The sequence below is a fragment of the Carcharhinus amblyrhynchos genome, chromosome 2, assembly GCF_965287045.1.
Source record: "Carcharhinus amblyrhynchos chromosome 2, sCarAmb.v2.hapA, whole genome shotgun sequence".
In the NCBI taxonomy this organism is placed as follows: domain Eukaryota; kingdom Metazoa; phylum Chordata; class Chondrichthyes; order Carcharhiniformes; family Carcharhinidae; genus Carcharhinus; species Carcharhinus amblyrhynchos.
In genome coordinates this window covers 100,401,353-100,427,732 of record NC_137325.1, presented here as the reverse complement: position 1 = coordinate 100,427,732, position 26,380 = coordinate 100,401,353, and the positions used below count along the sequence as shown (strand labels likewise).

General features: G+C 40.4%; 1 protein-coding gene across 1 annotated transcript in view; it reads left to right on the top strand.

The window, feature by feature from the left end:
* LOC145361314 (shugoshin 1-like) overlaps nt 1–26,074 on the top strand; it is a 32,280-nt gene extending 6,206 nt beyond the window's left edge. The window contains exons 2-9 of the mRNA XM_080216974.1: nt 3,077–3,247; nt 3,333–3,520; nt 8,408–8,520; nt 10,587–10,726; nt 16,976–17,887; nt 18,768–19,013; nt 24,145–24,331; nt 25,805–26,074. Of these exons, the coding sequence (XP_080073100.1) occupies nt 3,100–3,247; nt 3,333–3,520; nt 8,408–8,520; nt 10,587–10,726; nt 16,976–17,887; nt 18,768–19,013; nt 24,145–24,331; nt 25,805–25,955 (2,085 nt within the window). The 5' untranslated portion in view covers nt 3,077–3,099 and the 3' untranslated portion in view covers nt 25,956–26,074. The remainder of the gene's footprint in view (nt 1–3,076; nt 3,248–3,332; nt 3,521–8,407; nt 8,521–10,586; nt 10,727–16,975; nt 17,888–18,767; nt 19,014–24,144; nt 24,332–25,804) is intronic.
* The last annotated feature ends 306 nt before the right edge of the window (nt 26,075–26,380 follow it).

The following is a 26,380-nucleotide window of genomic DNA, read 5'->3' as shown; positions in this document are numbered from 1 at the left end:
AACAAGCCATACAAGCATTCAAACCATTGATAAAGCAAGTTCACAGGTTACTGCCTTTACATTTGTTTTCGTATAATACCCCCCCCATCAAACCTGGAAATATCAAATCCAAACGAATTTGTAAGTGGCATCCCATTAATAATACAACCACAGCTTATGTTAGCTGAATTTGACGTGGTATTTGGATAGCACTGGGTCCCTTTTGGTCCAAATTTGAGTAGGTGAGACTGGCAAACTCTCATGTGCAAAATCAACACTGTTCCTTGTGGCACAGGCAGTGATGGTACTGTCTGTGACAGAGAGAGGCAGTTAAGTGTATACTCATTTGATATTTGTATCCCTGGTCTGTGCTGGAATGAGTAGCTGTATGCAGCTAACAAAGCACACCTCTGTATCCTTGTAGAGGCGAATGGTGGCACCGACTTATCCTCTTGGAATAAACCCAACAACAGCTTGTGATCTGATACTATGGTGAAATGTTTACCATATATATTGAAACTTCTTCACGGCATAAATTACCGCCAAACTCTTTGTCTATCTTAGAGTACTTTTTCTCAGCATCTGTAAGGTTCTTGACACAAGTGCAATTGGCCTCTTTATTCCGTCTGACATCTTGTAGGACAGGACTGCACCCACTCCATTTAATGATGGGTAACTACCAAAGGTGGTATTGGGTCAAAATATACAAGTAGTGTTGATGACAGTAAGCGTGCTTCACTTTCGCAAAACTCTCTTTTTGTGCTTTTCCCCATTTCCACCGCTGATGCTTCTTCAAAAATTTGTAGACGTGTTTTGTAAGAATTTGTTGTAATAAATCACCATCCTTACTTTAACTCATAAATTTTCTAAGCTGTGGCACTTCCTTTGTGATTTTATCCTCCCAAGGGTATAGACCTTTTGCATCTACTCTGAAACCCAGGTTTATAACTTCATCTGCTTGGAGAATGAATTTAACTTTAAATGGATCCCCACTTGAACTCTTTTTAGGATCTCTTCTAGCTTGCCATGCTCTCTTCAAGAGAGCCAGAAAGACAATAAATAATAAGAAAGACAATGAGTAATGTGGTATAATGTGGACTCTATCCTCCACGAACAAAAAGTGTCCACACACAATCCTTTTTCAATTAAAGAAAAGCAACACGTATTTCCCATTGCGAAGCCTAAACCATAGCCCACTTGCCTACCAATTGGCACCCTTTTTTCATGAAGTATAAGTTGTTGTACATTTTGAAATTTAGTATACTTGCATCTATTCTGATGAGTGCAAGACACACAGCTTCAACAGCATGTCTGTTTTGTTCAGCAATACTCGAATTCTGTACTACGAAGTGGCTAGTCGTGAGAAAAGGAAAATTACCGTTGGGCCTTTAGTCAATTCAATATAAACTGGGAGAATAGAAATAATGTCAAGACGTTCAAAGCAATGAGCTCTGCTGTGTTCATAGTGATGACCACTTGCCTCATGATTGACTGCACCAAATAGCCCTTGTACATATAAGAAATAAAAGCAGGAGTAGGCTATCAGGCCCTTCAAACCTGCCCTACCATTCAATACAATCATGGCCAATCTGTGCCAACCTCAACTCCTTTTATGTTCCAAAGCCCTAAATTACAAGAAGTTGGAGTTGGACTTCGTTATTCACTATCATTGTGCAGAGGTGCACTGACCAACAATTCAATGGACCTAGCAATTCCTGATGTATAGTCTTTGATCATCTGTGCTATGTACCTTCTGGTAGGATATGAACTCTTCTTTCAGTGAGCTGCTTCCTGTCTCCCAGGCTTGTGCTAAGTGCTACAATGAGATTTGTCTTAACCTCAAAGACCTCAAAGTTGCAGTTGAAAAGCAGTTGAACTCAAAACTGCACGGATTTCAGGGTAAAAACTTGCAAAATGATAAGACTTAACTTTTCTTATGAATATTTGCTTTTATGTCAGAGTTGAACAACTATTTGTAATCAACATAAATAGCCTATACAGTAAATCCCCATTTTAAGTTGGCATTAGCAGTTTGTTTTAAAAAAATTTTGCTGCATTGCACTGCATGAGCAAAGTGGCCTCTGCTGCCCTCTGACTCACCTTCATGTTGCCTTTCCAGCTTTGAGCACACCCTTCAAGTCAAAGTTGCTTTACTCTGCCTCTTTTCACTTACCTCCAGAGCCCTCACTTAGTGAGGGTTTGGAAGAGATAAGGAACAATGGGGGCTGTGGGGGAAGGGGAGCGATGACTTAGTGAGGTTTGGAAGAGATAAGGAACATTATTGGTGGGGGGAGGGGTGGCAGCGCAATAGGGAACAGCAGAGACCAATCAGAGGGTTTGGGGAACAGGATGTATAATGAGCAAGAGGTTCACTGTCACAAGGAAAAAATAGAAAGTTAGCATTTCTTTCATTTCATTTATCAATATAGGAATTTAGCAGTGTGAAGTATTTCAACTTGTCCAGTGTGCCGTTTTGCTTTTTTTCTAAGAGGTTCTATGGGACTTTTACAATGGGTTTTAATGGCAAAATCTGATTCACTTATGCTGTTTCACTTTAATTTGCACTTGCCAGGAATGTGGCCACAACTTTAAAGGAGGAATTGTGGTATCCAAAGTGGTCAAATTTGTAAATGCAACGTAATGAGAGAATAAAATTGGAAGAGACTGCTCTGATGACAGAATGAGTTTTGTAGCTTGTGTAAGTAGGAAGAGCAATGTCATATGAAATTTAGTGCAAACAGGTATAAAATGGTAGACCTGGGAATGCAAAATAGAGAAGAGCACACTCAGCTAATCACATCAAAATAAAAGATGAAGCTAAAAGCGACCTGCACCACCTTTATCCCTACAACTATCTCACATTGAAGCAGAAATCTCAGTTCCTCTGTTTCAGACTTCTTTTGCACCTGCCATTCCTCTGATCCACTCTCCAAAATTAGATTTAGGATAGTTATTGAGTAATATGATGAAAGGGTTTCTGTTTTTAGTGCAGCAAGAACAATGGATCTGGTCTAAAAAAATAAAGAATGTGATGTTCTCATTTAATATTTTCCCATATTCTGATGCCTTAGTATTCACAATTTTATTATTTTATCAGCTATTTAAGGATGAAGAAAGAAAATGGCTTTTGAACGATGTCAAAAGATTTCTTTCCAGGAAAGTCTGGAAGCTATCAAGGAACGAATGAAAGAGAAACGGAATCAGAATCAAACTAAAATTAACAGGGCTAAGCAAACCTTGACTTCTAAAACTAAAACAAAAGCATTGAGTAAGTATGCAGTTTTATTTCTGTTGAACTATAGTTTTCAACTTTTAACGGCCCCTTTTCATTTTTTTGCTTTTTAATTTAACAGGCAAGAGCGCTTTTCTAAAAAATATCCAAGCAAACAATCAGAACCTTGCTCTCTCCCTGGAAGGAGAAAAGAAGAAACTGAGAGTAGCATATGATGTCATACTGTCCTTGAAAAAAGAACGGCAAGCTATGATGTTCTACATTCTCATGCTTAAAAGAAAACTTGAATGTTTCCCAGAGCAATTTGAGGTACATGAGCAAATCCAAACCTTTTATTTTGGCCTTTTTGTAGTAATTCAAAATAGCCTTAAATTGGTACAATTTCACGTGAAATATTTTTAGAACTCATCCAAGTGTGTATTTCTGAGTAGTTAAATATATTTATAAATTGAAAGAAAATTAAGATGTATCATGAAATTACTGACTTTTGTTACCGCAAAAGAAATTGAGCTGTGACTTTTCCAGAATTTCTAAAAGCATAGTCACAGTCACCTTATTAAATGCTTTTTGAAAATTTAAATACACTACATCTATCGCTTCCCCTTTATCCACCCTACTTGTTACATCATTAAAGATTCTAATAAATTTGTCAAATGCTATTTATCCTTCACAAAATGTTAACTCTGCCTAATAGTATTATGATTTTCTGAGTATCCTGTTATTACCTCTTTAATAATGGTTCTAGCGTTTTCCCAACGATGGATTTGCCACATGCGTTTCTAACATAATGTGAGAAATCTCTTGAGTGGAAGGAATATTGACTGTGTGCTGCCTTAATTTGATAGGAAGTTCTTTATGAAGTAGTAGATCAGGCTGCTGCCTTGTCTGTATTCTTGTACTTTTTGTAATATTTAAAAGAAATCTTAAAATTGACTTAAGCAAGATTTACATGCATTGATTGTAAATTTTTCAATGTATCTGATTACTATACAGCTAAGGATCTTTGGGAAAGTTGACAAGTAAATAAAACATTTACTTGAAGACTGATATTAGTTACAATTTTTCAGTATTCATAGGTAATTCATTTTCTTATTCCTTTCCTGAGCCTTTCAAACACGAAAAGGGAAAATGGATCTTTTCTTGGGTGTCTGCTACTTCTGTGCTGCTTATAGCACAAAAATGCGCAAAACAATAGCAGTTTTTGTTTCCCTCTATAGTCTCTGGTGCTTGTTTTCTGCAAGTGGGCTGTTGAGATTGCCAGCTCATTGAGAAATGTTTGATATAATTTTTATCACTTAACCGTTTAAGAAAGAATACTGAAATGCACAGTATTAGTGTGTCTAATTTTTCACTTTTGGGCATAGATCCCCGATGCTGTAGTAGCTGTGTCTAAGATCAAATTCATCTGCTATATGTTGCTGTGCATGTAATTGTGGATGTACATAAAATGCACTTGATTAAATAAAGTGCAAAACACCTTTTATTTTGCTACTCCCAAGTTACATAGAAACATAGAACACTACAGCACAAACAGGCCCTTCGGCCCACGAGTTGCGCCGATCACATCAACACCTATCTATAACCCCCAATCCCATAAAACCCCATATACTCATCCAGAAGTCTTTTAAAAGACCCCAGCGAGTTCGCCTCCACCACCACTGACGGCAGCCGATTCCATTCACTCACCACCCTCTGAGTGAAAAACTTACCCCTAACATCACTTCTGTACTTTCCTCCCCGCACCTTAAACCTGTGTCCTCTCGTAGCGACCATTTCAACCCGGGGAAATAGCCTCTGAGAATCCACCCTATCTATTCCTCTCAACATTTTATAAACCTCTATCAGGTCGCCTCTCAACCTACGTCTCTCCAGGGAAAAGAGACCCAGTTCCCTCAACCTAACTTCATAAGGCATGCCTCCCAGTCCAGGCAACATCCTTGTAAATCTCCTCTGTACCCTTTCAATAGCTTCTACGTCTTTCCTATAGTGAGGCGACCAGAACTGCACACAGTACTCCAAATGAGGCCTGACAAGGGTCTTATAAAGTTGCAGCATTACCTCCCGACTCCTAAACTCAATCCCTCGATTTATGAAGGCCAGTACACCATACGCCTTCTTGACCACCTCTTCCACCTGCGAGGCTGATTTAAGAGTCCTGTGGACCCGGACCCCAAGATCCTTCTGCTCCTCAACACTACCAAGACTCCTGCCCTTGATAGTGTACTTGTTCATCCCGTTGGTTCTGCCAAAATGGACAACTACGCATTTATCCGCGTTGAAGTCCATCTGCCACTTCTCCGCCCAGTCCTGCATCCTATTTATGTCCTGCTGCAACTTTTGCCATCCTTCCAGACCATCCACAACACCACCGACCTTCGTGTCATCAGCGAACTTACTTACCCATCCTTCCACTTCCTCATCCAGGTCATTTATGAAAATGACAAACAGCAAGGGTCCTAGAACAGATCCCTGGGGCACTCCACTGGTGACTGACCTCCATTCAGAAAAAGACCCATCCACAACCACTCTCTGCCTTCTGCAGGCAAGCCAGTTCTTGATCCACAAGGCCAAAGGCCCTCGGATCCCATGCCCTCTCACCTTCTCAAGAAGTCTTGCATGGGGGACCTTATCAAACGCCTTGCTGAAGTCCATGTACACCACGTCCACGGCACTTCCTTCGTCAATGTGTTCAGTCACATTATCGAAGAACTCAACTAGGCTCGTAAGGCACGACCTGCCCTTGACAAATCCATGCTGACTATTCCTGATCATGTCAAACCTCTCCAAATGGTCGTAAATCTTGTCCCTCAGAAGCCTTTCCATCAGCTTACCAACCACTGAGGTCAGACTCACCGGTCGGTAATTTCCCGGGCTATCTCTGTTCCCTTTCTTGAAAATAGGGACTACATCCGCAATCCTCCAATCTTCCGGAACCTCTCCCGTCTCCATTGATGACGCAAAGATCATCGCCAGGGGCTCTGCAATCACTTCCCTCGCCTCCCACAGTATCCTGGGGTATATCCCATCTGGTCCCGGCGACTTATCAATCTTGATAGAATTCAAAAGTTCTAATACATCCTCCACCTTAATATCCACAAACTCAATCTTTTCCATCTGCTGCAAATCCGTAGCAAAATCTCCCAGATCAGCTTCCACCGTGAATACTGAGGCAAAGTACTCATTAAGCACCTCTGCCATTTCTTCTGGTTCCACACAGACCTTACCCCCTTCACCTTTTATAGGTCCTATCCCTTCTCTTCTCATCCTTTTACCTTTCACATATTTATAAAAGGCCTTGGGATTCTCCTTAATCTTACCCGCCAAGGTCATCTCATGACCCCTTCTGGCTCTCCTAATTTCCCTTTTAAGCTCCTTTCTACAGTCCTTATACTCCTCAAGATCCTTAACCTCTCCGAGTTCCCTGAACCTTTTGTACACCTTCCCTTTCCTCCTGACTAGGTTCAACACAGCCTTCGTGCACCACGGTTCCCTCGACCTACCAAAACCCCCTTGTCTCATCGGAACGTTGTCAAGCATAGCTCCAGACAAACATTCCTTGAATATCCGCCACCTTCCTTCGGTACTTTTCCCTAAGAACGCCTCCTTCCAGTTTATTTGTCCAAGTAACTTCCTGACTTCTTCGTATCTCCCCTTACTCCAGACAAACACCTTCCTAGCCTGCCTGATCCTATCTCGTTCCAATGCAATTGTGAAGGAGATAGAATTATGGTCACCATTCCCAAGATGCTCCCCTACCGAGAGATCCATCACCTGCCCTGGTTCATTCGCCAGTACCAGGTCAAGTACAGCCTCTCCCCTCGTAGGCTCATCCACATACTGTGTCAGGAAACCTTCCTGAACACACCTAACAAACTCCTCCCCATCCAAACCCCTTACCCTAGGGATATTCCAGTCGATGTTTGGGAAATTGAAGTCTCCCATCACGACAACTCTGTTATTAATACATTTCTCCAGAAATGTATTAATGTTACATGCCACTGATGTCAATAAAAGCTATTGGATTAGAATCACGTATGAAAGCACAAGTTTTTGGTATGCAATAAAGCTTGAAATTGTCAGCCAAAGAAAGTGTTTGTCTGAAAAAGATTTCTGCAGTTGTTTCCTAATCAGTTCTTGGGAATTATGTGAAAGCTGATTGTTTGTTAATAATTTATAGAGGAATTGGAATATATAAATATTAGCTTGTGGAAATATTCTTTTTATAATTAGGGAAGGAAGATCACATGAACGTGTTCTGGCTTTTAATGCTGCCAAACATTTTGAAATGGCTCTGCCCTCTGTGTGATGCTGTCAACCTGGGCTTGATTCTAGAGACTGCAAAGAAGTGTGCTTTCAGATTATAAAATCGAGATTGCTTGTTAAATTTATATTTTGATAGAATGCTAGGGAGCTATTTAGGAGTTGGATACTTTCAAACATATTGGTAATCACAGAAAAGCTACATTGATGTAGGTACATGAGCATTTTACAGCTTGGATATTTTAATAGTTTCTTCCTGCTTCATCCAGTTCTCTTTTGCGGTGATAATGTATATGAATGCAGGAATAATTACAATGCTTATCTATATATATCTTAAACCTGAAAAGAATAATTTAGTAAGAGTTAGCCTGAGAAAGCATCAAAGCTGTCCTTATATGCCTTAGTTTTAAGGAATTTTATTTCCAGATATATTAGAAGTTGTCGTGTTTGTAGGATTTTTGAAAATTTAATTCAAGAAATAATGTGCCATTGGAATAAACGTTTGTTATGAAAAAATAGACTGCAGTATCAAATTGCAATTTCACGACACTGTACAATCTAACTTTCAGGTGTTTTTTTTAAGCTATGTAAGCAAACGATTCACAAACATGTTGCATTGTATTTGTGATATGTACAGGAATGTGGTGGGCAGATGTATGAAATTGCTATTTTCTAGTTTTATGTATGAGACGCAGGGTCTCAGAATCTTAGAACTTAAGACTAATCTTCAGTCTTAATTGAATCTAATCCTTTTTATGGATTATGAACATAGCTTAAATCTGTTGAGAGATGTCCATATTTTCCTCTTTAAAAACTCAACTATGTGCTGACTGAACTGTACTAAAATCATGAATGATTTTCATAAGTGACAGTTAACAGGAAGTTAATGTACAATGTGAGGAATACAAATAATGTACTACTACTTGTCTTTTGCAGAATTTGAGTCTCATTTCTGATTCCATAGAAGAGGATCTGGGCAACTTTCAGGATGATTTGCCACAATGCATACCAGAACGACAATGTTCCTCACCTGTTGAGCCCTTTATTCAGTGAGTATGTTTGAAATTCTAGTCTTTGAAGAATTAGAATGATCACAGTGAAGGTTTTAATGAATGTAATAGCTCCATGTCTTACAGAAAAATATGTAAATTTAGTGTTAATGCATGGGCTGGCAGGAGATGACTGTTCCATCAGAATAATGTCACTAGATTTTAGATTTCTGTCTGCAGATTTGGTCTATTGTTATCGTGAACCATGTCACTAATAATCTTTGCTTTCTCAGGACTGGAATAAAGTGTTTTGACTTCATAACAGCTTTATGCACAGGCTGCACTCCCAATTACTATGTCTGCGATGTCGTTCAGGTTTCATGCTTCTGTTGGTAGAAGTCCTTCAGTTTTTTTCTCGAGGGATGTGCTTTTAAGGTCACTGGCAGACATTACTTAACGCAGAGTGTGTTACAATGCTGTTTTTGTAAACTTGTCATTGAAAAACATATTTCTGCTATTTCCTGTTAGTTGGGTTTTTGAAGAATCAACTAAGGTCTGTTTGATTTTAACAAATTTGAATTTTTATCATCTTTGTAATGTTATTGCATACCAGTATTGTGAAAGAATGCATATGGTATGCACTGGTGCCACTGCACAGTGGTGGAGGAGTGTTTAAGGTAGTGGATGGGTGCCATTCCAAGTAAGCAGGCTATTTGATTGTATTGAGCCTGAAAATTGCTGCATATGGACACAAACTGCTTCAGTATCTGAGGAATTGCGAATGGTATTGAATATTGTGCAGTCATCTATAAGCATCCCTGCTTCTGACCTTAGGATGGAGGCTAGGTCATTGATGAAGCAGCTGAAGATGGTTGGGTCTGCAATATCTCAGTCCTAGGAGTGAAATAATTGACTTCCAACAACTATGACTTTCTTCCTTTGTGCTCATTATGTCTCCAAATAGAGAATTTTCCCCCTGATTCTCATTGACCCCAGTTTTCCCAGCTCACATGGTGGTTATAGCATTATTGGCTACAATCCATCCTCTTCGCTAGGCCATTCCAATTGGGGAAAAAAGGCTCCTAATATGCTCAGTCCCTATGTTATCAGCACATTTTTAAGGCACTTTGACAAATGGCTGGAGTTATTCTGAAACCGTCTCTTAATTTCTTTTCAAGTCATATTGGATGAGAGTGCCTACATTGTTACCAGTTTTGGTGACTTAAAATAGTGGGCACGATTCTCCTGTTCTGTGCTGCCACCAGTAGGAAAGTAAGAGTCTCCTGGTGCTGACAGCGCTTTGTCAGATGCTAATCAGCTAACTTAAATAAGAAATATCCACAATGTGGATAAGACCCATCTGTTTCTTTGGGCCTTTCCCAATAAGACCTTCAGTCCAGGTAAACACTGTAAAGCAGCAAAATGTTTGAGGGTAGAATCACACTGTTCCTGCAAAAATGTTGTAGAAAATATGGACATCTGTTTTTAAAAAAATGACTGATTTAACTGTCTGTCCAGAATAAACAACTTTGACTGTATTTGAAATTTGTTTTGTGATCTATTAAGTTAGAATATTTGAACCAGTTAATGAAAGCTTGAGTTTGAGGAGCACTTGTTTGTGATCATTATTTATTTTATTCATTTGTGGTACATGGACGTCGCTGGCTGACCAGCATTTATTGCTCATCCCTATTGCCTGAGGGCACTTGAGAGTCGTCAACATTGCCGTGGCTCTGGAGTCACATGTAGGGTAGACCAGGCCAGGCAAGAACGGCAGATTTCCTTCCCTAAAGAAAATGAATGGTTTTTCCAATAATCAGCAATGTTTCATGGTCATCTGTTGATTCTTACTTCCAGATTTTTAAAAATTGAATTCCATATAGATCCTGATAATGAGCCGAAGCAACAAAAATAGCAAAGGTACAAGACTCAATATTGTGAAGACAAAATGAGAAGTCATATGATTGCAACCATTGAGCAAAACTGTAAAGCATAAAAAGATTGAGTATACAATATAGAATTTGAAACTTGGACATGAAGAGGAATTAGAGAGATTAAATAAAAACAGAGTTTGCTGTGCTAAGCACAATTTCCTTGTAATTTATTTCAAATATTGACTTTCTCAGGGATGTTGTGAAACATGTTCCCTTGGAGAGTCCCAGAATTTATTCACCTAAAAATGCTGAATGCACCACGGTTGAAGAGAGCAGAGCACTGCTAACCAATATGATGGACACAAAGCCTACATTAAAAAAGATATCCAGAGGTAAGACGATCTGCATTAATTCTTGGTGATAAAAGAATTTTAAGCTAACCATTTAACCACCTTTGCAAGTAAGACAACATTAAAAAATGTCTCCTTGCAAAGAACAATTGTTCTGTCGTGATGAAAAATGTAGTCCTATTTTGAGGGGGAAGGTTGAAAGGGAAGTCAGTAGGAAAAAGGCAGTATAAGGTTAAAGTAACCCCATGCTAATGTTACTGCATTTTCATACAGTGCAACTTTAAATGAAACAACATTTAAGTGAATCAGATTTTTCCAGTACAGCCAGTGTTGATTGTGAGATCACTTAGTTTTGTCTATTACTTGCTTATCTTGTTTGGCACACAGCTGGCCCTGTTTTGTAGTGTCACCGAGCTGACAAATTTTTAGCTATGCTTGGTGTTATTTCTGGCATACCCTCCTGCACTCTACATTGAACCAGGGTTGATCCCCTGGCTTTGTGGTAATGGTAGAGTGGGGAAATATGTTGGGCCATGAGGTTAAAGATTGTGGTTGAGTACAATTCTGTTGCTGCTGATGGCCCATAGCACCTCATGGATGTCCAGTTTTGAACTGATAGATCTGTTCAAAGTCTATTCTATTTAGCACGATGGTTGTTGTTCGTCCATTGTAATCGATGAGGACCTCAACACCATTAGTCATTTTGAGGCTGGTTTAGGTGTGTCCGAAGATGAGTGATCAGGCCAATTCGGGCACGGAATGTCCTGGCACATATTGGACAGACTTGTGTAGACACTGTAGTTGTTGCGCTGGTGACTCTGGACTTGCGCAGCTCGTGCTTAAGTTGTGCTTCAGCAATGCACCTTGCTTCGTGAGCTTGACAGCCTTTGTGGATGAGGCAGCGCAGTTTTGTGCCAGTGTTTCCCAGGTGGTCGTGTCAATGTCAAGCGACTTCAGGGAGGCCTTGAGTGTATCTTTGAAATGTTTCTTCTGCCCTCCATGGGAGCGTCTTCCAGCAGAGAGTTCCCCAAAAAGATGCTGCTTGGGTATGCACTCGTCTGACGAATGGATGACATGACCTGCCCACCGGGTCTGCGCTCTCATCAGTAGTATGTGGACTGATGGTAGACTTGCTCTAGAGAGAACTGGTACTTTGTCTTGCCATCAGATGCGTAATATTCTGTGAAGACAAGTCATGTGGAAATGATCGAGCTGTCTTGCATGCCTTCAATACACAGAGCACGTTTCACAGGCATACAGGAGGGTAGTGAGTACCATGGCACTGTAGACCTTCAGTTTTGTTGCTTGGCTGATTCTTCGATGTTCCCATGCAGTGGAGCACAGTCTACCGAAAGCAGAACTTACCTTTTGCTATTCTGCAGTTAACTTCTCAATAGTCACTGCCTGGGAGAGGGTGCTGCCAAGATAAGTGAACTGGTCCACTGCCTATAGTTTCTGCCCTTTGATTGTGATTATGGGTTCTGTATACAGTGCATGAGGAGCAGGCTGGTGCATGACTTCTGTCTTTTTAATGTTGATGGTGAGTCCAAAGTTGTCGCAAGCCATGGAAAATTTGTCCGTACTGACTTGCATCTCTAGCTCTGAGCCAGCATACAGGGCGCAGTCATTGACAAAGAGGAAATCTCTCAGACCAGTCTCTTTCACTTTGATAACAGCTTGAAGTCTCCTCAGGTTGAAGAGCTTCCCATCCACTTTGTACTTGAGGCTGATTCCAGCAACACTGTCCTGGAAGGTATCACTCAACATGGCAGTAAACATCATGCTGAACAGTGTGGATGCTAGCACACAGCCCTGTTTGACACCATTGGTGACTGAGTGCCTCAGAGGATTCTCCGCCATCCAGTACTCTAGCCATCGTGGAACTGGTGTACCATCTGAGTGAATTTGGGGGGGTTTCCGAACTTTGACACGATCCTCCACAGGCCTTGTTGGCTTACAGTGTCGGAGGCTTTCGCGAGGTCAACAAAGGTTGTGTAGAGCTTGCGATTCTGCTTCTGAAACTTCTTCTGAAGTTGGCGCGCAGCAAAAATCATGTCAGTAGTCCTGTGACCTTTGCGGAAGCCACACTGTGACTCTGGAAGCAGGCCCAGCTCTAGATGAGTGACCAGACGATTTAGCAGGACTCTTGCGACATTTTTCCTGTGACGGAGAGCAGCGAGATTTCTCGGTGGTTGTCGCATACTTGCCGATTTCCCTTCCTCCTGTAGAGATGTACGATGGAAGCATCTTTAAGTTCTTGAGGAATGGATCCTTGCTTCCAAAAGGACTGGAACAACTCGGTGAGCTTTTCGATAACTGCAGGACCAGCAGCTTTTTAGTTCTCTGCGGGTATGGCATCTGCCCCTGGGGCTTTGCCACTGGATAGCTGGCTGACAGCTTTCGTGACTTTGGCTACTACCGGTGGGTCATCCATGGCGCTGTTGATATCAGCCTGGGGAATCCTGTCTATTACCTCATCGTTAATAGATGACGGTCGTTTGAGGATGGCTTCAAAGTGTTCAGCCCATCTCTGCAGGATCTGAGCCTTCTCCGTTAAGAGATTTGTACCATCTGTACTCAGGAGGGGGGAACTCCTAGAGATTGAGGTCCGTAGAGAGTGTTGAGGGCTTCATAGAACCGTTTCAAGTTGTTTCTGTCAGCATATCCCTGTATTTCATCTGTCTTAGTGCTCAGCCAGGCATCCTGCATTTTACACAGTTTATTCTGGACTGTCCTGCAAGCACTGGTAAAAGCATTTTTCTTGGCAGCTGAAGATGGGTTGTTCTGACAGGCCCGATGAAGACGGTGCTTTTCAACAAGTAGAGCCTGTATCTCCTTGTCATTCTCATTGGTTCAATCATGCTGCTTGCGGGGTGGAGGGCCCGAGCATCTTCAGCACAGATGTATGGATAGCATCCCTGAAGCGTTCCCAGTTATCCTCAGCGCTGCCTGTGAGGCGTGGGTCGGCAAGCTTGATTTCTAAGTCTTCAGCCGGTGCTGAAGCTATGCTGGGTTCTTTAGCTTGGCTGCATTGATTCTTTTCATAACCTTGCTTCCTTGTGGTCGCCTCTTGGATCTGATGCGGAGCCTCGTTTTGAAGACAATGAGCCTATGATCTGTCCAGCTGTCAGCACCACACATGGCCTTGGTTACTCTGACATCCTGCCTGTCTTTTCTCCTGACAATGACATAGTCGATAAGATGCTAATGCTTAGAGCGGGTGTGCATCCAGGAGGTCTTGTTACGGGTAGGCAGACGGAAGTTTATGTTGGTGATGAGGAGGTTGTGTGCTGCACAGATCTCCAGTAAGAGTAGGCCATTACTGTTATACTTACCAACTCCATGCCTCCCTGCCAGATTGCAGAGTCACACCCTACTCTTGCATTGAAATCGCTAAGCAAGATCAACTTGTCGGTACTGCTCACTGCTGATAGTAGGGCGTCTAGTTCTTCGTAGAACTTGTCTTTCATCTCATCCGGGTTGTTCATTGTGGGGGCATTGGTGCTGATCAGGGTGGCTTGACTTCTGTTCTGTAGCAGAAGCTGTAATGTCATAAGCGGTCATTCACACCCTTGAGTAGACTATCAAGTTTCCGAACAAGGTGACTCCTGACGGTGAATCCAACTCCAGCATCACAACGCTCATTGCTGCCACGACTACTCCAGAAAAAAGTGTATCCACCTCCAGTTTCAGTCAACTGACCTACATTGGCAAGACGAGTTTCGCTCAGGGCTGCAATGTCAATGTTGTATCTTGCAAGCTCACTGGCAAATAAAGCTGTTCCTCTCTCTAGTCTGTCTGCTGTAGGATTGTCCAAAAGCGTGCGCATGTTCCAAGTGCCAATGGTGAGCGGTATCACCTTGTGTTTTATTTTGTTTGTTCGGCCGCAAGATGGGATCCCTGCCAGCCACGGTAAACTGGCCAGGGTATAGTGAAGCAGGCAGTGATTAGGGCACCTTTTCTAGCCCCTTCCTCATTCTACGGAGGTGAGCAGTACGTTCCTGAAGAGGACTGATCAGCCGCCCTGGTAGACGCCGAGTTTCACTGCTGCTTCGGTCAGCAGAAAACAACCTGAGCCGCCTGCGTGCAGGTCTGTGACTACAGCTCCCAGTGTATCCACACCTGCTGCTTCGTCGCTCGCCCATCGCCACAGGACTTCAAGGGCTGAACAGGACACTGATGACGATGGTGTCGAGACTAGCGCTTGATTTGGATTAAAGTGAGGGAGAGTTACGCAGCGTCAGCCTCACTCTCTCTTCCCAATTCCCATCTAGATCCAGTGGCAAGACAAGAGTCAAGACGGCTGGAAGTGGGACTAGGCACAGTGGATGACCAGGACGTCTTCTGTGTCTTGTCCTGCTTTTCGTGTTTCACGACGCTTGCAGAGACCGCCTTCTTGACCTTTGGACCTTCCGTTGATCTCATCCGCTCAATCCGCCGGACTCTGTCTTCACGTGCTGGGATAGACATCTCCGTATCTCACTGAGGGTTGAGACCCGTCGGCTACCCTCACCTGGCTTAGCTGGCTTGTCGAGGCTGTTGCCCGGGTTGTGGCCACTGTCGCATGCAAACAGCTATGGGGAGCCACAGGTGAGAGCTGAGTGCCAGATGGGGACAAAGGATGGACAAACTACTCTGAAAGGAAGCGACATGTTCCCCCACCAAAGGTAATACCCCTCCCTGACACCCCATACACGCCCAATGGTATGATGGTAGTGCCACACAACGCGATTGAGGGCATTTTCAATGTGAAAATGGGACTTGGTCTCCACAAGGATTGTGCAGTGGTCACTCCTACCAATATTGTCATGGACAGAAAAATCTGCAGCAGACAAGATGGTGAGGATGTTTGTCCCTCATGTTTGTTCCTTCACCATATGCTGCAGTCCCAGTCTAAGAGCTATGACCTTTAGGACTCAGCCAGTTTCATCTATTGTGGTATTAAAGAGCTACTCTTTGCGATGGATATTTAAGTCCCCCATTCAGCCAACATTTTGCACTCTTGCCACCCTCGGTGCTTCCTCCAAGTGGTGTTCAACATGGAGGAGTACTAATTCAGCAGCTGAGGGGGGCAGTAAATGGTAGTCAGCAGGAGGTTTCCTTGCCCATGTTTGACCTGGTGCCATGAAATTTCATGGGGTCCAGTGTTGATACTCAGGATTCCCTCCCAACTGTATAACACTATGCCATTACAGCTGCTGGGTCTGTCCAGTTGGTGACAAAGGACACACCTAGAAATGATGATGGTGGTGTCTGAGGCATTATTTGTAAGGTATGATTCTGTGAATTTGACTATGCCAGGCTGTTGCTTGATTAGTCTGTGAGACAGTTCTCCCAATTTTGGAACAAGCCTTAGATGTTGGTAAGGAGGAACTTGCAAGGTTGATAGGGTTGGGTTTGCTGTTATTGTTTCCAGGCTTAGGTCAATGCCAGTGGTCTATCTGGTTTCATTCCCTTTTGTTTGTTCTAGTAGGACAGCACTAAATATTCAATTTTTGAAATGTAGGTTGCATCTTCTGTTTGGAAACAAAGGAAACCTCTTAGTGCACGGGTATTTATGCTCCTCTTAAAAGGACAGGATCCACAAAACAGTTAATTCTGCTTGTGTAATGATTGCTATTTGTGACGACTGCTGCTAGATAATTTAGTGCATGACGATGGCTCAAGCGTTTTGATGCTGCTGTAATTCAAACAAGTCTGATCTTGCACATATTAAATCATTGTAGCAAACTGCCTCATTGTATTTACAGCTCTAAGGAATGGGAAAAGCAGATTACTTACCATCTGTATAATATTCATTATTTTGCCTGAAGTTGAATTTCCACACAAACTCTTAATTTATCCTGTCATAATGAGAAATATATTTGTCTGGAAACTTTTAAAATACTTTGCTCGTTTTATCATTGTTAAAACTTTCATAGGAAAATGCTTGCCTTTCCGGTGAGCAAGAACTGCGTCATAACTTGGAACACCTGTGCACTTGACCTGCACTGTGGGCAATGGTGCATGTGCAGCTGTTCCAGCCTTTCCAGTCAGTGGGTGGCAGGAGCATCAGTGAAGCTTTAAAATGTTGTTTTCAAAAACTCCAAAGACCGTAAAGAACTACTGAAATGGTGGATGCAACAATTAACTCCTTTCACTGCACCTGCATCTGTGAATGTGTAGGAAGTGCTTCCCTAGTGTTGTAGCGCAAATTAAGTCAATTAAAAGATTATATATCTATTTTTAAAACCTTTTAATGTAGAAAGCAGATAGCCACTGAAATTTTATTTGCTTTCTATTTTCAAAAAGGGCGAAGATCTACATTTATTCAAAGTCCAGATTCTGATGCCAATTCAGTAGCTTCATTGGATGGTGCACCTTTGGAGAGAATGGATGAGATGCCAAAAGGGGTTTCTGTTAGGCGACGAAGTGGAAGGAAAAGCCCCTCTTTCAGTGGCCAAATTGGTGTTTTTGATTTATTCAACACTTATGAGAATTTTTCTGAGGTGTCCTGGACAAGTGAAGAACAAAAGTTTAATGTAAATTTCAAATCAGTTGATAATGGATCTACATCTCTACATTCTAATCAAGAAAACACTGAGCTAGAGCAGGTGCAAATGACAGAAAATTGGAATCCTGTGAAAGTTGAAACAAAGTTCAAGAGCAATGTAAATGCAGAAATGCTTTCAGAAAAAGAACTGGATATTCAATTGGACGTAGAGCAGAGGGGAAGAAGAGGGAAGGTAATGGAAAGAAATAAAGGCTTGATATTAAAGAAACATTTGGAACCTGTCAGATCAAAGAGTAGAGATCGATGTCAAAGCAAGATTAGTACTGCCGAAAGGAAAAAAAAGTCTCTTGATTGTAATGATACTTACAATTTTGATTATGAAGAAAGTACTCATCTTACACCTTTCCGTAGGAAAGATGAGCCAAGTGCATGCGAGAGCATAAATACCAAAAGCAGTATTGATTCAGAGAGTACTTCAGACGATGATTTGGATGATAGTCTTTATGTACCACCTGCTGGTAAAAGATGGAGGACATCATTGACTCCAGTTAAAAATGAAGGGCCAGCTGTAATTAGTAGACGAAGGTTGAGCAGAAGGACAGTAATTCTTCAAAAAGACATGCCTCATAAGAAGGAACCTGAAAGATGTGATGACAAGGAAACCAATCAAAATGAAAGAATGACTTTCTTGTTGAAAACATCAGAGTATGGTAAGTACATGTAAATTTCTTTTGGTTGTACTATCTGGTCAATCATTCAGTTTAGTGTTTTGAAGGGCGATGTTCAGTTCTCTTCTGCTAATTCCTGGGTGCAAAGCATATGAAAAAAGGATGGAGATCCATGAGGCATCTGCCTTCTTTGCATTATACAACTTCCAGGGCTTCCATGGGTTAGGAGTACTGAGTAGTTGGATCTACAACAAGTGTAAGTGTTGAAATTAATAAGGAAATACAATGATGTCATAACTGAAAAGACCATGCAATAAGTTTTCACAATACAAGAGAAAAACTTTTTACTGACAAATGGGGATGGTGGAAACGAGCACTGTTAAGTTAATATTATACCTTGTAAGCCATTATATTTTAAACTAAAATTTGAATTGAATTCAGCCCGTTTTACTTTTAATTTCAACTGAAAACTCATTTTACATTGGCTTAGTTCCAGGAGAATTGAAAGAGAATAATAGCTCCCAGGGATATACTCCAATTCTCCTTAGTTTCTCAGTCTGGTACGTAGAATTCCAGGCTTCCCACCCTCTGGGAGGATTCTGCTGCTGACCTTTTCCTAGTAATGGCAGATCTGGTGATCTGTATTTTTTGTAAATTTAGACTTTTCATTCCAAGCATTGGCTCCAATGGCACATTGCATGGTACCCCACGGAAACATTCCTGCTCTTTCCTGTTTCACATTAGCTGATTTGTCATGGTTTCTATATAAGTATTTAAGTTTTTTTTTTGTTTTCAATTATTAAAGAAAGCTGAAGGTTTATTGACATGCCTGATATTAAGGTTTTTTTTAAACTCCAGAAGGTATTTATAGATCTCAACTTCCTGGTGCTTAATATATTAATGGATCTTATTTGTCCATTAGATAAAAGTAATGTGTGTGAACATGTAAAAACAACTGCAGAGGATATCCAGTTCCTTACCGAGTCAGGCAATGAACCAGAAAACATTTTTACCATCAAACATAAAAACAGGAAGAATATTCAAAGTCCTAGAGATAATAAATATCTCAAACCACAACTGAAGAAATCTATGCTACTGCAGCAAGAACATGGAGAAGAAAATGCAGGAAGCAATGCAACAATAAAGAATAATAACTTTAAAGCAAAAGGTATGGACGCTACCCTACGCTACATCATGCTAGTTCAAATAAAAATAATTGATGTCAGTCTTCATCGGGATACTTATAAACGGACAATGGATTCTGGATTAGCTTTGGTGATCTCATCCGTGTGAAAGAATAAAAAATGTCACATTAGATTTGTTTTGAGGGTAGTTAATATTGTTTCAGTTTATTGTTGGGTCATTTTTTACTGAACTTTGAACATCAGGGTGTGTAAAATTTGAACATCACAATTGAAAATTGTCCATCGGTATCCAAACACACTTGATGTTTCGGATATGGTGCGTTTTATTAGTAAACTGATGATCCTTTTGTGAAAATGGATGTTAATTTTTAAAATATCTTTGGGCAATGTGTTCTGTAAAAAGATTGTGTGTATGTGGGCAAATTAGTTAAATTGATGAATGGTTAATGGAAACCATTTGTCTGGATAAGTTGAGGGATGAAAGGGGTGAAGATGCTAAATGCACGCACTTGTGATGAAACTGCTTTATAAGTAAATAAGTAAAATTTAGAAATTTTCATTAGGAGATAGAGAAGGAACTTTCAAGCAGTTATTGGATAGGCACATGGAGCACAGCAGAATCATAGGGAGTGTGATAGCTTGATCTTGGGATTGGGCATAGCTCAGCACAACATTGAGGGCCAAAGGGCCTATACTGTGCTGTAATGTTCTATGTTCTATAAAGACTTGGAAGTTTTTCAGCCAAATTGCCAAAAGGGGTAAGATGCTGTCATAGCTTGCAACTGTTTTACAAGTAAACGAGGGAGGTTTATTATCTGATCCCAAAACTGGAGCAGCAGGAAAGACATGAATGATTTTCATATTTTGGAAAAGCTGAATTCAAAACAGTGCTACAAATCAAAGAAAATAAAAAGGATATGTAATGAGAGCAACTGTACAGGGCACTGGTGAGGCCACAACTGGTGTACTGTGTGCAGTTTTGGTCACCGCATTTGCGAAAGGATATATTGGCCTTGGAGGGAGTACAGAAAAGGTTCACTAGGCTGATATCGGAGATGAAGGGGTTAGCCTATGAAGAGAGATTGAATAGACTGGGTCTGTACTCATTAGAGTTTAGAAGGCTGAGGGGGGATCTTATAGAGACATATAAGACAACGAAGGGGCTGGATAGGGTAGAGGTAGAGAGATTCTTCCCACTTAGAAAGGATAGCAGAACTAGAGGGCACAGCCTCAAAATAAGCAGGGGGACAGTTTAGATCAGAGTTGAGGAGGAACTACTCCACTCAAAGGGTGGTGAGTCTCTGGAATTCTCTGCCCATTGACTTAAATATATTCCATATATTCTTAAATATTTAAATATATTCAGGTGGAGGCTACCTCGCTGAATATATTTAAGTCATGGGTAGATAGGTTTCTGATAGACAAGGGAATTAAGGGTTATGGGGAGAAAGCGGGAAAGTGGAACTGATCCACTTCAGATCAGCCATGATCTTGTTGAATGGCGGGGCAGGCTTGAAGGGCTAGATGGCCTACTCCTGCTCCTATTTCTTGTGTTGTTATGATAGATATTGAGTTGATTTTTGTGTTGACTATGAGAGGAAGACCTCTGGAACAGCTCTGTGTTGAGTTAAGGTTTTTTGAATTAGCCATATAGTCAAGCCAGAAATGTTTTTGGCAGCAAAATGGAGTCTTGTTCTTAAATTTCCTGCTGAGTGGAAATGAGTTTGAGAGGTTGTGTTGTATGCCTTTATTATCATGGCAGCAGTTTTGCCTCTGGTAATAATGCTGGATTGCTATAGTTAAACATCTATAAGGGAGTGTTGCCTGGAAGATGTTTACTTGTAAGTCTGACCAAGTAGGGAGTTTTTTTGTGGAGTGTTGGGACCTTCAGTTATCTAGCTACCACATACCTTGCTCCACTCGAGGGACCAGGCAAAACTTTCAAAATTTTCCTCAGTTTTTATTCAAGCTGTGGCAGAAAAGTCTGCCTCAACAAAGTGGCATGCAGACTTATTGAATGATACATTGTATCAGTAATTATACCATTTGTTATCTTATAAGATAACAATTTAGCAATCACAAGTATACATGTTCTTTGGGCATCGATATCCAATTACAGCTAATGGTTCTGGTTTCATTTCTGTCAGGTGAATACAGTTAACTGGTTACAGACTCAATATGCTTGCCTAGTTAAAGTATTCAGTTACTAACAAAACATGACTACACCAGCCAAGCTTCCATATCTGTGACCTCAACTTGAGCCATGGCTTGTTATCTCCTTGTGATTTATCAAAGTTTTCATCCTTTTTGTCCATTGTTCATTTTGTTTGTGCAGCTTATCTGCAGCTGTGGGAATTTCACAGAAATTTTACAGCAGCTTCCCAGGGGATCCTTGTTGTATTCAATTCACAGGGACACTGTGCTGCGCTGTGATCTCAACTCCTTCAGTTTCCACTTTTGCCCCTTGGCTTTACCCAAAAGGGCCAAATTAGCAGTTGACAGTTCTTTTTCCCCTAACCTGTTCCTTCTAATTTCAAGCCACAATCCACAGTGTGATCAGTGATGTTACTACATTCTAAATGAGGAGATTAATTCTTATCGACTTGAGTGCATGATCAGTCTGTGATTGGTCTAATTGGTTTCTCAAGGGTGATCATTATTTATTGATATCATTTTCCATAGTCCCCTATTTTGTGCATAACCACGTTACCTAAATTAAATAAACTCAGGGATTCCATAGTCTCTTGATTGGTCCTCTAAGGTATCAATTATTTGTGGAATCATCCCCCTCATTAAAATTTCTTACTGTTACTACTTGCTAAGATAAAATAATACTTTAATATCTCCCTTGTCTATTGTTCAGGATGGGGGAAATATGCTGTATATGTTTTGGAAAAGTTATTTCAAGGTTGCTGCTATTTTCTATACTTGGAATGAGTTACTTTTAAAACAACGGACAGTGTAGCTTATAACTTTAAAATACGTATCAATGCTTGAAATTGATCAGTCCACTTAACACCATACACTCAACTATAGATATTAAAATATGAAAGAACTGAAGTTACAAAAGCTAATAACAGGAAATTAATGTTGAAGAGCAGAAGGATCTTGGGGTCCAGGTCCATAGGACTCTTAAATCGGCCTCGCAGGTGGAGGATGTGGTCAAGAAGGCGTATGGTGTACTGGCCTTCATTAATCGAGGGATGGAGTTTAGGGGTCGGGAGGTAATGCTGCAACTTTATAGGACCCTTTTCAGACCCCACTTGGAGTACTGTGCACAGTTCTGGTCACCTCACTACAGGAAGGATGTGGAAGCTATTGAGAGGGTGCAGAGGAGATTTACAAGGATGTTGCCTGGATTGGGAGGCATGCCTTATGAAGATAGGTTGAGGGAGCTAGGTCTCTTCTCCCTGGAGAGACGAAGGTTGAGAGGTGACCTGATAGAGGTTTATAAAATGTTGAGAGGAATAGATTGGATGGATTCTCGGAGGCTATTTCCCAGGGCTGAAATGGTCGCTACGAGAGGACATAGGTTTAAGGTGCTGGGAAGCAAGTACAGAGGAGATGTTAGGGATAAGTTTTTCACTCAGAGGGTGGTGAGTGAGTGGAATCAGCTGCCGTCGGTGGTGGTAGAGGCGAACTCGCTGGGGTCTTTTAAAAGACTTCTGGATGAATATATGGGATTTAATGGGATTTGGAGTTACAGATAGTTTTATGGCTTGGTAGGTATGGATGTGATCGGTGCAACTTGTGGGCCGAAGGGCCTGTTTGTGCTGTAGTGTTCTATGTTCTATGAAACTTAATTCTAAACTTATAAGATCAAAGATGGTAAAGTGACTTCTCTTAAACATTAAGTCAAACTGCACTAATTTAATGAACATGGCTGATTATTTTAACACTTGCTTTTCTTTGCACAAAGGGCTTTGAATTTTGAGAATAGAACCAATCATTTTAATTGTGAGGGAGGTGGATAGTTTGTGCTTCAACTTTGACGTCTTGCATCACTGCCTTAATCTATAATGTTCTTTCTCCCTAGTCAATTTTGAGTATGATTCTAAGACCAAGTCATGTGATGAACTTGTGTCCCAGAATTCAATATAAGGCCACATTGAGTTGATTGTGTTGACTTTTATTGTGTTAACTAAAATTAATCATTTAACATTGGTTTCCTTACCTGGAGGCTGAGATTACAAAGCATTTGCTGCCTCACATAATAACTCTACTGCTGTGTGTCAAGTTTATCGCATTGTTTTCTCCTGTACATGTAAGTACTTGACTCCCATGGTTGCACTCGCAGCATCCTCCTTGAGATTAACTTCACAGCTATTCAGCTAATATGCAATTCATTTCCCCTTTTCTTCATCTGGTCTACTCTTAGCTTGATCTGTTCTTTTCATCGGCTGCTGATCTACAACAGCACTGTCAGGCGCATAACCCCTTCAGGGAGGAATATTTTGCAAGACTATGTTTAGTTGTTTAACTATAATCTTATGTGCTTAAGTTTCCTCCTTGTTAATAGATCTTTTACTTTTAATTTTTAAAATTCAGGTAGTGTTACAGGACTTCCTGCTGCTGAGATCAGTACATTTTATTCTTGCTTTCAGAATACAAAAAGATATGGCCTGTGAGCCAAGTTTCACTCTGGGGTTTGGTTTGCTCAGCAATTAACATCTATTTTGGTCATAACATCTTTCAAGTATTAACATTTCTGGCATTTTCTGTCATTTCCAGTTTCCAGTATTTAGTCTTTGCCCAATCTTGAACCTTTTAAATTTATTTTGTGTACATTTTAGGTGGAAGTATAATAGTTCAATCTTTAATATAAATTTGTTGTATGATGACTGTATTTTGAAATTTGAAGCCGTTCTTATTGGAGGACTAATTTATTTTAGTATCTTGTTAAAAATAGTTTTTTGCTTGTCTATATGCTTCAGATACATTGAATTATAATTTAAAATGAAATGGAGATAGTGTTTCTAAAAATATTAGGTTATTTTATGTTGTGATTTTTATGAATGTCCATTCGGAAGGTGTGCAGAGTCAGCTGGTATGTCAACCAATTGATTTATGGTTCTTTACCTTTGTTTCATTTTCATGGGAAAGATATTGCATTTCACACAGGCATCTCTAAATATTTTCCTATCATTGAAATAGGGAAGAACTTTGGACCTCGCTTCAGTCTGAGTGATGTGACCAATTATTCAAAATTACCCACTGAAAACAAGGAAAAGAAGATGTCCTGTCCTGCTTTGTTAGAAAGAATGAACGAGATTTCTCCAGTCGCTGTTGGTAAACGTAGGTGCACCATGGCTATAAATTACAAGGAACCCAGTCTCCTTGCGTAAGTTATACTTGTTCCTGCATATAAATCATTTAGGATAGGAGCTCATTGTATGTGTGTCAGTCCAAGATCATCTCCTGAAATTATCTATTTAATTTCCCATTTTGCTGTCCTTTCCCATTACCCTTTACTCAACCCATTCTATCATATTAAAGCTGCAGTAGTTACTTGTGATAAAGTCGATCATCTAAGCACAGAGGTTCTTTCACTTAATTGTTATCTTTGCCTGTTACCTTGACTATTCTTCATTTGACTAGTCCAGCTCCTGGTCAGCCTCCCATCTTCCTTGTTGCATAATCTTAAACTCATCCCAAATCTTTCTGCCTGTATCCTATCTTGCATCTTAGCAGTGATGACAGAACGAACTGTTTGCTGACCTACATTGGCTTCAGCTGAGCAAAGTCTTGATTTTAAAATTCTCATGCTTGTTTTTTTAATCCCACTATGGCCTTTCCCCTTCCTGTTTCTGTAATCACCTACAACCCTCCAGTAATCTGCATTCCTCTAATTCTGGCCTCTTGTGTAGATGTGTGTATTATTGCACCACCATTGATTTGGTTTATTATTGTCACATGTATTAGCATATAGTGAAAAGCATTGTTTCTTGCGTGCTATAAAGCATACCGTTCATAGAAAAGGAAACAGTGCAGAATGTAGCGTTACAGTTATGGCTAGGATGTAGACAAAGATCAACTTAATGCAAGGTAGGTCCAATCAAAAGTCTGACGGCAGCAGGAAAAAAGCTGTTCTTGAATTGGTTCGTACGTGACCTCCGACTTTTGTATTTTTTTCCTGATGTAAGAAGATGGAGGAGAGAATGTCCGGGGTGCATGAAGTCCTTAATTATGCATTAAAGATCTCAGTTGCTGAGATCTTAAACACTGTAATTCACTCAAAAACCATGCTTTCATTGAATGGCAGAGAAGGTTTTAAGGGCAGAATAACCACCTCCTATTTATGTTCCAATCTCTCCTTTTAAGATGATCTGTAAAACCTACCTTTTTGTCACGTATGTGGGTCATTTGTTAATGTAGCTTAATGTCAAATGTTGCTTGATAAAGTCCTGTGAATTGCATTGGTGCATACTGTTAATGATAAATGTTCTGTTAAGCAGTTGCTGATACTTTAATGAATTCACTTCCCTTGTTTGTGCTGGAAAATAGAACACTTGCCCATCCATTGCTTTGCCTTAATAATTCCCTTAATCACAATTTAAAACGTGCCTGCTTTCTACATAAGATATTACAAGCATGCTATATTTATCCATGTTTGTAATGGTATTATGTGCATGCTTGTGTGCAATAACATTGCATCTCCACAATCTAGTACAGATTCAAAGCCAGTTAAGAAAAGTGAATAATATTTTCAGTCGCAGCTCATAAGAACCTTGGTAACGAAGAAATTCATCATTTAAAACAATGATTTATCTGATGTAAATGTTAATTTAATTTAAAATTTTAATCTACTCTACAGGAAATTGCGGAGAGGAGACAGATACACTGACACGCAATTTTTGCGTTCACCAATATTCAAACAGAAAAAGAACAATGCTTCTCTGCGTAAACCTGGGAAAAAAACATTTCCACTTAGCAGATATAATGAGGCATTTGTTGGCTGTCGATAATCTTGCACCAAATATCAACTATATTGAGATCATGATAAATTGAAGTTTGATCACTTACTGTATGGATTGATTTTGTTTTTAATTTCAAACTTGTTTCAGAGGTGTTGCTTTCACCAATTGTATTTTCAATGCTTAAAACCTAATAAATATCTTCTTTACAAGTATATTTAATTGGTTTTATTACTGTAACAATATCAAATTTCTTTATCTGAATGGATTAAACAGTTCATGTAGGATCATGCAAAATATCCCAATGTAGGTAGATAACCGTCTGTTTAGAGTTACCTTGAGCATCAAACAGATGTGAAAAATCTGAATAAACTGTCATCGCCATACATATTTTTGTGTTTCACCTTTTTAGATGGGTTTTTTCCTTTCATCAATACTTTTCATTTTGGATGGACTGTCAGCAATGGTGTGTAGTG